Below are 10,016 nucleotides of genomic sequence, written 5' to 3'. Positions count from 1 at the left end.
CGTGGGACTTGGCTTCGAGGTCGAGGAGCGTGCCAATGTCAGTGCTGGAATCTCTTGGAAAGAGGAAGGTGAAAGGATTGGTGTTCGTGTGAAGGGCTTTGGAAGCTTCTTTGACACCTTCAATTTTGCCATATCATAATTCTTTAATTTAAATAAAATTTTTATGTAATCAAATAATAGAGTATAAACACGTGAGCTATATTTAACGCACATTTGCAAAAATGAGGACCCAACTGAGATTACCATACAAAAATGAGGACCAACCGAGGATTTAAACCGAATTTATAATATAAATATTAAATGGATATATATTTTAGTGTTACTCTTAAAAAAATTATCGTTATTTCTAAAATTTATAAAATTATTGTTTAGAAAAATATATTTTTAAAATTTATATTTTAGTGTATCTCGAAAAGAAATTAAAGTTATTTATATTAATATTTTAATGTATAATGTTACTAAAATTTTATTTTAAAATTATTTATTTTAATTTACACTCTATCTTTCTTTAAGTAAATTAATTTAAAATCAAATAAAAGTATATATTTTGTGACTTGTCATTGAATGTAAAAGAAAATTGTAAATATTCTTTTTATGATGAGACTTGTAAACATAAGAAATATTAGTCTTGATTGATTTTCATCTAATATCGATGGTGAAAGATAATGACATAAGAAAATAATATATATTTATCTGCAGGGGGCACAGTTCATCTTCAAAAAGCATCTGCACCAGTCAGTAGTTTCAATCAAACTCTTGAAAAACACAATCTATAATCACTTTCTACAAAAAATTGGAGCCATTCATTTTTAAGTTGTGTCTAATGGAAGAAAAACATTTACTTGATGCAAAAAAAGAAAATAAAGAGAGAAAAGTGTGAGGGGAAAAGAAATTATTAAAATTGATCAAAGTAAAAAGTTGTTTTTGAGTGTTAAAAATTTAGAAATTATTAAAATTGAAAGTTTTGATTCGGTCACTTACTATAATGAATCAATGCTTCCAACTTCAAGTTCAAGCTATCATCGCCACCTCTTTTCGCCAACGCCACTTCTCCTTTTCTTCCCGTTACACTGCCTCGAGGTTCTTCTTCTTCTTCCCACCCCATTTTTGTCCCTTTTTTTTTCTTCATTTTCTTTTAACCTGCTATTGCACATCTATGTTTAAAGTTTGTATTTTCTTTTCCTTCGTTTTAATTTTTTAACTATTCTGACATTTTTTCATTAAAGGGTATCATTTTCTAGTTTTTGTTGCGGGAGAAATTCAGAAATGGAGGAAGTGAAGGTTGCTTCGGACTTCTTGGTGGGTGACCCTGCGTTGTTGGAGAAGAAAATTGATGCAATTCGTTCGGGTGGTCCCCAGAAGCTTCAGGTTTCTGCACGCATTTGGTTCATAATTAATTTAAGTGTTTTATTGAGTATTCTATATGTTTTCTTGGTGTGCTTGTTGAATTTACTTACTGTAGTAGTTTGGTGACATAATATTGGGTACCCTTACAAAAATGTTTGTTAGTTCTTCAAACTTTCCCAGCGCAATGTGTTTCTATTTTTATTATTGTATTAACAAATTCATGGTACCAGGTGATTGCTGATTTTGATGCCACGTTAACTAAGTTTTCGGTTAATGGAACTCGTGGTCAAAGTATGTTTTGGTCCCTTTGATGTAAGAAAAGAAATGGATGTCATTCAGAATTTTGCTATGGATCATATCTAATAGAGTCATTTGTGCTTCTGTAGCCAGTCATGGCCTTTTGCAGCAGGGTAATCCAGAATATGATGCCAAAAGGCAGCAATTATATGAATATTACCATCCATTAGAGTTTTCACCGACTATTGGACTTGAAGAGAAAACGAAGCTCATGGAAGAGTGGTGTGTGAGTTTGTTAATGGTGGACGTATAGGCACTAAGTTGAATGTTCAGCATTCGCATTATTACATTTTGCTGAAACTTTAAATTTGGTGTATCAGGTGGGGAAAAACACATGCTCTGCTTGTTGAGGGAGGACTTACATATGAATCAATAAGACAATCTGTTGCTAATGCTAACATAGCTTTCAGGGAAGGTGTCTCTGAACTTTTTGAGTTTCTGGAGGTATACTTCTTTGGCAGATATAACATCTTACATTGCATCTTGATATGTTTATTTTCTATCAGTTGAATTTATGAAATGTTAATGTAAATATATGAAAATTCAATTTCTGACACTGGTTCCCATATTCTATTTTGTAATTTTCAGGAAAGAGACATTCCTGTGTTAATATTCTCTGCAGGGCTCGCTGATATCATTGAAGAGGTCTGAAAAATCAATTTAGTTTTATGATGGCAAGGTTGCAAAATATGCACTTTCTTTTCTCCTCTATTGTTGTACACGCCTCTCAATTGCAATATATTGTTTTTTCTTGATAATAACAGGTCCTAAGGCAGAAACTTCACAGATCCTTCAAGAATGTGAGGATAGTATCCAACAGAATGGTATTTAATGACAATGGCAGCCTTGTATCATTTAAAGGTGATTTTATGTTTCCTGCATTCATTAGCCACATATTTGTTGGTTTTTCATCTCAGTTTTCATGTCCAAATACATATTGAGGCTGAGGCATTACTTAAACGCTTTTAGGTTTCATTGTCAATAGAGTAAAGCAAATACATTCATTTATTTCTGTTTACACGCATATTTGTTGGTTTTTCATCTCAGTTTTCATGTCCAAATATATATTGAGGCTGAGGCATTACTTAAACGCATTTAGGTTTCATTGTCAATAGAGTAAAGCAAATACATTCATTTATTTCTGTTTACACATTGATGAGTGGGTTGGGTAAAATAACATCGCTACATCTACTGCGTCTCTTACCATGACTGCCTAGCAAACAGAGTAGAAAATGTATAATATGTACTGTATCATATTTTGATAAATGTTTCCTTGCCTGTGGGAACAGACAGCTAAAGAAATTTATTTGATCTCGGTACCTTTATATGTGCTGTATGATAGACTTTAATATTGTTACAGAAAAAATTGGCTGAGCTTATGCATTATAGTTTGTAGGATGGCTGGTTGCACAAATAATAAGTGTGAACTAGATATGATCCCTGCACATTCCAATGTGAACTAAAGGTTTTCAAAATGCACTTCAACCTAGTTGAAATCCGTTGATTAATTTGGAACATGTTTACTGGTAGCTTTCAGGGCAATAAATTACATTCTAAATTTTCTAGTTCTTATATGGTATGGTTATTTTCATCTTAAAACCAATGATACCACTTAATGCTAACTGATCCAAAAGTGTATGAAAGTGTCTCAAAATATTGGTCGAATAGACACTTATCATAAGCAAGTTCTATATTTACTTTCTATAATTGATTAATGTACTGCTCTTGCAAGTTACAACCACAAGATAAATAAATCTATCTTATGCAAATGCAGACCTCTCACAGAAGGTAACAAGGAATTCAGCAACGGCAACCTGAAAAACCTGCAGAAACATAAATTCTCTATTCCCAGAGTCCTGGAAAATTCTATTTTTTCTTTAAACTATTGAAAACAAATGTATATATCGGCTTTCATGTAGAATATGTTTTGTTATAAGTTTATTTGAAACATTGCAGCTCATGGCTGAGTTATTGAAAGTATGTTTTTTCAACCTCCAGCGCTTGTTGAATGAGATTGAAGTATTATGGATGAAATACAATTTTCGTGGACTTAATATAAATATAGTTCTTACATTGTACTTGTAAATTTCTATTACAGGAAAATTGATTCATAGCTTAAATAAAAATGAGCACGCACTTGATATGGCAGCTCCTGTTCATGAGAGGTTTGGTGATATGGATGGTCCTACTGATGACAATGCCTCATTGAAGAAGAGAACCAATGTTCTCCTTCTTGGTGATCACCTTGGAGACTTGAGAATGTCTGATGGTTTGAATTATGAGACCCGAATATCCATGGGATTCCTGTAAGTTTTGAATCTGCCTTGCCAAATTTCTTATCATCTAGTTGTCTTGGTAACGTGTAAATTTGAGCTCAGCTAATCTCTATAAAGGTACTTACGACTATGACTTGATCTCTACTATATTATTGTGAAACTTTGAGTCCAGTTATCTAGGTAGCATGACAGATTGACAGTTTTTTCAACAAATATCTTTACCAAAATACTTATCTAAACTACTATTGCTTTTGTTTTTTGAATGCTAAACTTCTAAACTTGGACCAATCATAGAAGGAACTCTTCATTTTTATGTTTTACCTTCTTAAGTGATGTTTGATACTAAGCAAAGCTATTCTCTATTGATTATTTTGGGAAAATGTTTTTCATTGTGCTCTCTTCTATCTCTTGTAATCCATCTTCTAGTAAATTTCTTTTACCAAAATATATAATACATAGATTATATAGGAGAATCTACCATTTTGATCACTGGTTGAATATAATATGATACAAAGACTCCTGTTTATACTACTAAATCATTCATATAATAGAACAGAAACTTTATTAAGTATCTTGAATGGAACATCTCTGAAGAAAAATGGCATTCCATAACTTTTTTCTTTGTAAATCTTCATCTTTGAAGGGGATTGTTGTTTAATATGTTTAGAAAATTTGAGGGTATTCAGTGAAATTTAAGGGTTTTGATGCTGTTATTTTCTTGACCAATAATTAAGTATGTTTTCATTTAGCTGGAAAATTTTCATTGTTTGCAACTGAATCCCTACTAATTAAATTCTCCTCTGTTATAATTTATAATTATAGAAATAAGGGACAAATCTTGTATAATCAAGATTATCTTGACTATATATTTATTATTAGGAACCTTTTTATTTGTTATTGTTTCATATCTTCTTTATTTATTGTATTTAACTTATTTTTTCTCAGTATAAATAAAGTGTCCGTGCTATATTACTGCAATGCATTTGATTCTGTCTAGGTATTTTTGGGTTTTTTGTGGTTTCTATAATTTTGCTCCCCTTTTTTGTTGTATATTTTTGGTCGCAATCTGTGTCATTGTGCATTTTGGTCACTGTTTTTGGCCTCTTTGCTTATTCTATTGAGTATCTGCTTGTTTCACAGCAGGACTTTTCTAGTGTCAACCAGAAACTGTTGCATTTGTAGCCAAGTTCAGTTCATTTGATTCACTCTTGTTTCTGATTCTATAGTAGTAACTGCCACTCTTACTTCCTTGTTGCATCCACCTGCTATTTAGTTTAAAGCTTTAGTGTTTCTCCTTGGTGAATTTTCAGCATTAGATATTGCTAGTAAATTTGTTAGCTTTACACCTTGTTCTCCTATGCATTTTGACTCCGCAGTTTTCTATTAAGTCGTCGTCTATCATCTTTCATCAATTTTGAATTGATTTATTATGGATGTTGAGTTAAGTCATGAAATGGCATTGTAAAAAGAAAAATGTTAAAATTTAACAAACTGCCCTTTCCTAAGTTTGATTTTGAACACAAATTAGTTAATAACTTGATATTTTATATCCATGAAGTGATTAATGGTCTGCTTGAACAAACTTCCCCATTAACACTTTTAGAAGAAAAAAAGAACAAAAAAAGAAAATGAGTTTGTGCATAAGCTATCAGTAGCATATATACTAGTTAAAAACAAAATTTGGAGAAGTTGTACTAGAAATCTTCCAAAAATTAACTTTTGCATAAGGTAATTTTAGTTTTTAAGAACATTTTAATTTTTTTTTCATATTTTTCTCTTCTAGAGGGACTTGTGAGAAAAGAGGATTAGTTGACTTGAGTATGTTACTTTTTTCCAAAGTTTTGTTTATTTTTTAATTATTTTGTTAATTTTTCATTGAGTAAAGAAATGCTTATACAATAGAAGGGAATTGGAAAATTGTAATTGCAACTGCTGATGCTTATTAATTATCATAGCAGTTTTCCAGTTATGGTAATTGTATTTTTATGCCCCTCTCATCTCCTTCCATGATCTGGAGCTTTTAACTTCTTGCGTATCTGAAAACATACATGTTTCTTTCTCTGGTTCTTGAGGCAGTATAAAAAATTGTAGTTAATACAGATGCTCTACTGTATAAAATTATTGTTGTAGGAACCACAACATTGAGAACTCACTCAGCTGCTATCGAGAAGCTTTTGACGTTGTTTTTGTGGTAAGTTGATTGGATTGATGGTAGGAATATTTTTATAGTATGTTTGAACGAGATAATTTAAGAGTAGTTTATTTATATGGTGAATTTAAAACTTCTTGGAGTAAAATAAGTTGTTTGGACCAGGAATTTATAATTTTGAAATTTTTAGAAGGTATTTCAATTCAATAAAACAATGAAATTTGAAATTCACTCGAAAAAGGATGGAATTAAAATTTTACAATTAGTCACTTTAACTTTATATGAACATATATATTAAAAAATTAAATTGATGAATATTATTTGAATATTTAAATTTGGCTAATATATGTTGAGTTGAAGTGAAGATACAGAAACTGTAACTTGGAAATTATTACCTGCAGAATGATGCAGCCATGTGGGGAGTTATCAAATTGGTGTCTGAAATCTGTTCAAGTGGTGTTTGATTATTTCCAGTCTCATTCTTTTTTGCTTTATATTAGGATTCCTTCGTATTATGTAAAGTTTTAAGAGCACTGTTCACAATCTCAACCCTTCAATGTTTTGTTTCACCGAAGAATATAACTTATAAATATTGTCAAACAAATGACATAAATCAGATGCATAATTGTGAGTCGTTTTTTCGCTCAATATATACGAAAATGTATAATTCAACAATGTATAATAAATTGTACAATTTGAAAGTCATAATTATATTTTCAAATTGGAAATAACTTATTATTTCACATGTAATACTAGTAGAGTTTAAATTAATTAAAAAAACGATTCTTTTAGATGTGTGAATTTACAATTAATTGTTTAAGTAAATTATATTTTAACTTATAATATTAATTTAAATTTTATAAAATGATTATTTCATAATTAGCTATCTTTTTTAATTTTAATTCATATTTCTTACTAAATTTTAATAAAGCTATTTTCATAATTTACTATATTATCTAATTTAATTTACTTTTTCTTATTTTAACACATCAATTAAATCATCAATATACTTTTTACTCATTGATTTTAATTTTCACTCTTTTCTTTCCATTCAAATAATCTTATATTATATTCTCTTTATTTTCTTTTTCTTTTCCTTCCCATGTTTTAAGTATATTTTTCATGTTTTCATGACACTTCCAAAATTAACAAATAATTAAAAAAAAAGTCAAGTCAAACGTCATATGAATATAGTAAAAAGGACATGAAAAAAATAAAAAATTGAAAAAATCAACAAAAAATAGCATGTGTTTTTTTTTCTGTCTTTTTCAGTAAGTAAATTTTATTATTAGAGTATATTTTTATTCTTTTTATCTTGAGTTATATTTATTATTTTTAATATTATGTTGAGATAGTATTGAGAAATCAATTTAAAGCATAATAATTTAATTAATAAAAATTTATATAAAATTGACTTCAGTACTGTTTTAACACAATATCTAATTGAGTTACAAGATTACTAGCTCTTGTTTTCTTGTGGTATGATATGGTATTAAAGCTGAGTTACAAATAGAAAACGTCCAATGCACTAGATTAGTGCATTTTAAGTTAAACTTACGAACTACTAAGATCTGATCTAAAATATGAGAATAAGAACTTTGTAAACAAGGAAATGAAACTTTTCTGCAAATAAAATATACCCAAAAATATTTATTTATAATTTGTAATAAACTTAAGAATAAACGTTTCCACTTTCATATTTGATGGAGTGTTCAAAGTGAGCTGGAAGGATTATAGAGGCGTTGCCACAAACCAAGTAAGAATTCTGCATACTGACTATTTGTGAGCAGACCACGCAGTCGATGCAAAAATTCCTGTCGAACATCATTTGCCTGTTCAACAACAAACCATGTTAAATGTTAAATTTTTTGAAAAAAATATTTATTACCACCTTTTAAAATATAAAGAAAAAAAAATTAACATGATATACAAAGATTGGATTCAATGAATGCATGCATGCATGCATGCATTAGTTACCTGCTTTAGAAATCTCATTTGTTGTGGGGCACACGTCAGTTTTAATCCTCTCTCACCTTCTGTTGTTGCATTATGAAGGATTTGGTGAAGTTTCTCCATGCCTCGTGCAAGAGCATATTCTACTTGTTCACATGATTGTACAAAATTGCAAATATCAGAAAGTTGCTGCTGAGAACACGAACGTTGAAGTTGAGGCACAATAACCTGTTTCCAAAGCAGACACCATGAAGCATAAATATTTTGGAAATTTTTTTCTCTCCTCATTTTCATTCCATGCAACAGCATACAAGCATTACCTGGAGCAGTTGAGAAGGGCGAAATCCTCCGATCCACCACAGACTTTGGTCAGCTGTTGTGCACCAGGCAACATTGCTGACATCGAAATTTGCAGCACTTGTTTCCATTTCTGAGAATTCCAAATAGTGCTTCATGGCAATGTCTATAAGAAACACTAGTTTGTCATCAACAACTTCATCTTTTAAAGCACTCCGTATCTCACAAATAAGTTTCTTGTGTTTTTCCAACCAACGTCCATAGTTTGTCGCAAATGTTGTGTTTCCTGCTGAATTCTTAACTTCCGTTGGTTTTATACGTGCTCCTACAAATAAGGGAAACAGGTAACGAGCAAAAGAATAATATAAGAAAGTTATTGTACACTACAACTGACTACATTAACTTCATGATTGTTCTTACCATCAATTTTGAAGATTTCTTCTTTAGCATCAACCTCATTCCTTTGCTTACTTGCTAAAAATCTGCTGCCCTGGTTGAACTGGTTGGATGAACTCATGATTTTCTTTCAACTGGTTACAGAATGGAAACCAGTTAGCATTCAGTTTCATAATGCATTGATGAAAATGGAATGAAGAATGCAAGGTGAATATATGTATATCAACAAAGGTAAAAGAGACCACTATTCACAAACAGTGACACCGAGAATAGTGCAGCTCTTTAGTCTTTTTTTTTATTCTTTTTCTACCTAATACAAACAAAATCCCCACTTAACACGACACGACAACACGTATTATTAACCATTTGATATGATCATACGTTGTTAGATTTATCGAATATTTAGAAATGTACGAACCATTAACCACCGTCTCAGTACACTTTTGGCCTTTCAAACCATCATGGGACAAAAGTACTGATGTGGAAAATCTGTACTCTATCATGGTTTTTACACCAATAATTCCATTTCGAGGAGGTAGATTCCCATTGAAACTACTGATGAGTCTCTGGCTCTGTCTCTTTCTCCACCTTTTTTATTATGCAGGTATCATCTATCGTTGTCTAGATTCTTGAACTGTCAGTGAATCTTCCTTTGCCATTAAATAAATAAAACTTGTTAATCTTAGCTCACGTGGAGAAAAGAAAACACTGCTTTTCATAGTGTGGCATCCTTCTTGAGTAAGAAATTAAATTTTTTAATAACAAACAAATAGTGCATATTTTTGAAACTGTTATATCATGTGCGAAATTCTATTTTATTTTTAATTGCAAAATTGCTTTTGATATGAAACTTTATTTTCTACCAAACTTCCATGTGTAAAAGTAACCAGTGGAGGAAAACGAGTGAAGATTTAGAAAGGTGAGTGGATTAACTTTTTCAAACTTTTTTTTCACTTTTACTGAGTATATAGTGTTGAAGAGGTAGTGGGTGCTTACCCGATTTTGCTTGTGTTTCAAGAAAAAAATAAAAAATATATCAATAGGATTTTTATAAAATATTATTCACACAATTTTTTTTAATTTAGAATACACATTTATTTCATTTATAATAGCCATTTATTTAAAATTGAGTAGTTCATTCATTCCAAAGAGCTTTACAAGCAACTAAACAAACAAGTTTCCCAAAGGGGACTTGCATGAAATACTAATTAGAAATTTAAATACGAACTTAAGTCTTAAAAATAAAAAACTTGAACAAAATATAAAAAAAAACAGCCGTAAATTTATTAGCTTAAAATTTT

At 30.4% G+C, this 10,016-nt stretch overlaps 2 protein-coding genes across 2 annotated transcripts; one reads left to right on the top strand and one right to left on the bottom strand.

Moving 5' to 3' along the window:
* Positions 1–734: 734 nt before the first annotated feature.
* LOC124828418 (5'-nucleotidase / magnesium ion binding protein) lies at positions 735–6,717 on the top strand. The gene is made up of 10 exons (XM_047301703.2): positions 735–1,080; positions 1,227–1,368; positions 1,578–1,638; positions 1,734–1,866; positions 1,965–2,088; positions 2,233–2,289; positions 2,409–2,505; positions 3,743–3,950; positions 6,051–6,111; positions 6,471–6,717. The coding sequence occupies exons 1-10, from the start codon at positions 986–988 to the stop codon at positions 6,531–6,533; spliced, it is 1,041 nt and encodes a 346-aa protein (XP_047157659.1). The 5' UTR covers positions 735–985; the 3' UTR covers positions 6,534–6,717.
* Positions 6,718–7,462: 745 nt separating this feature from the next.
* Positions 7,463–8,881, bottom strand: LOC124828427 (transcription factor TGA4-like). Its single transcript, XM_047301715.2, has 4 exons — positions 8,740–8,881; positions 8,343–8,644; positions 8,047–8,250; positions 7,463–7,901 (listed from the first exon to the last, which is right to left on the bottom strand). The coding sequence occupies exons 1-4, from the start codon at positions 8,834–8,836 to the stop codon at positions 7,782–7,784; spliced, it is 723 nt and encodes a 240-aa protein (XP_047157671.2). The 5' UTR covers positions 8,837–8,881; the 3' UTR covers positions 7,463–7,781.
* Positions 8,882–10,016: the final 1,135 nt, after the last annotated feature.

This window comes from Vigna umbellata, chromosome 8 (genome assembly GCF_029865625.1).
Source record: "Vigna umbellata cultivar VRB3 chromosome 8, Vumbellata_1.0, whole genome shotgun sequence".
NCBI lineage: Eukaryota > Viridiplantae > Streptophyta > Magnoliopsida > Fabales > Fabaceae > Vigna > Vigna umbellata.
This window is presented reverse-complemented; position numbering and strand designations above follow the sequence as displayed.

Coding starts and splice junctions, on each gene's coding strand:
- LOC124828418 (XM_047301703.2), top strand. CDS start 986: ATGAATCAATGCTTCCAACTTCAAGTTCAAGCTATCATCGCCACCTCT. Junction 1,081..1,226: donor TCCCGTTACACTGCCTCGAG/GTTCTTCTTCTT, acceptor TTTTCATTAAAG/GGTATCATTTTCTAGTTTTT. Junction 2,089..2,232: donor AACTTTTTGAGTTTCTGGAG/GTATACTTCTTT, acceptor TGTAATTTTCAG/GAAAGAGACATTCCTGTGTT.
- LOC124828427 (XM_047301715.2), bottom strand. CDS start 8,836: ATGAGTTCATCCAACCAGTTCAACCAGGGCAGCAGATTTTTAGCAAGT. Junction 8,645..8,739: donor AGAAATCTTCAAAATTGATG/GTAAGAACAATC, acceptor CCTTATTTGTAG/GAGCACGTATAAAACCAACG. Junction 8,251..8,342: donor GCCCTTCTCAACTGCTCCAG/GTAATGCTTGTA, acceptor CTTTGGAAACAG/GTTATTGTGCCTCAACTTCA.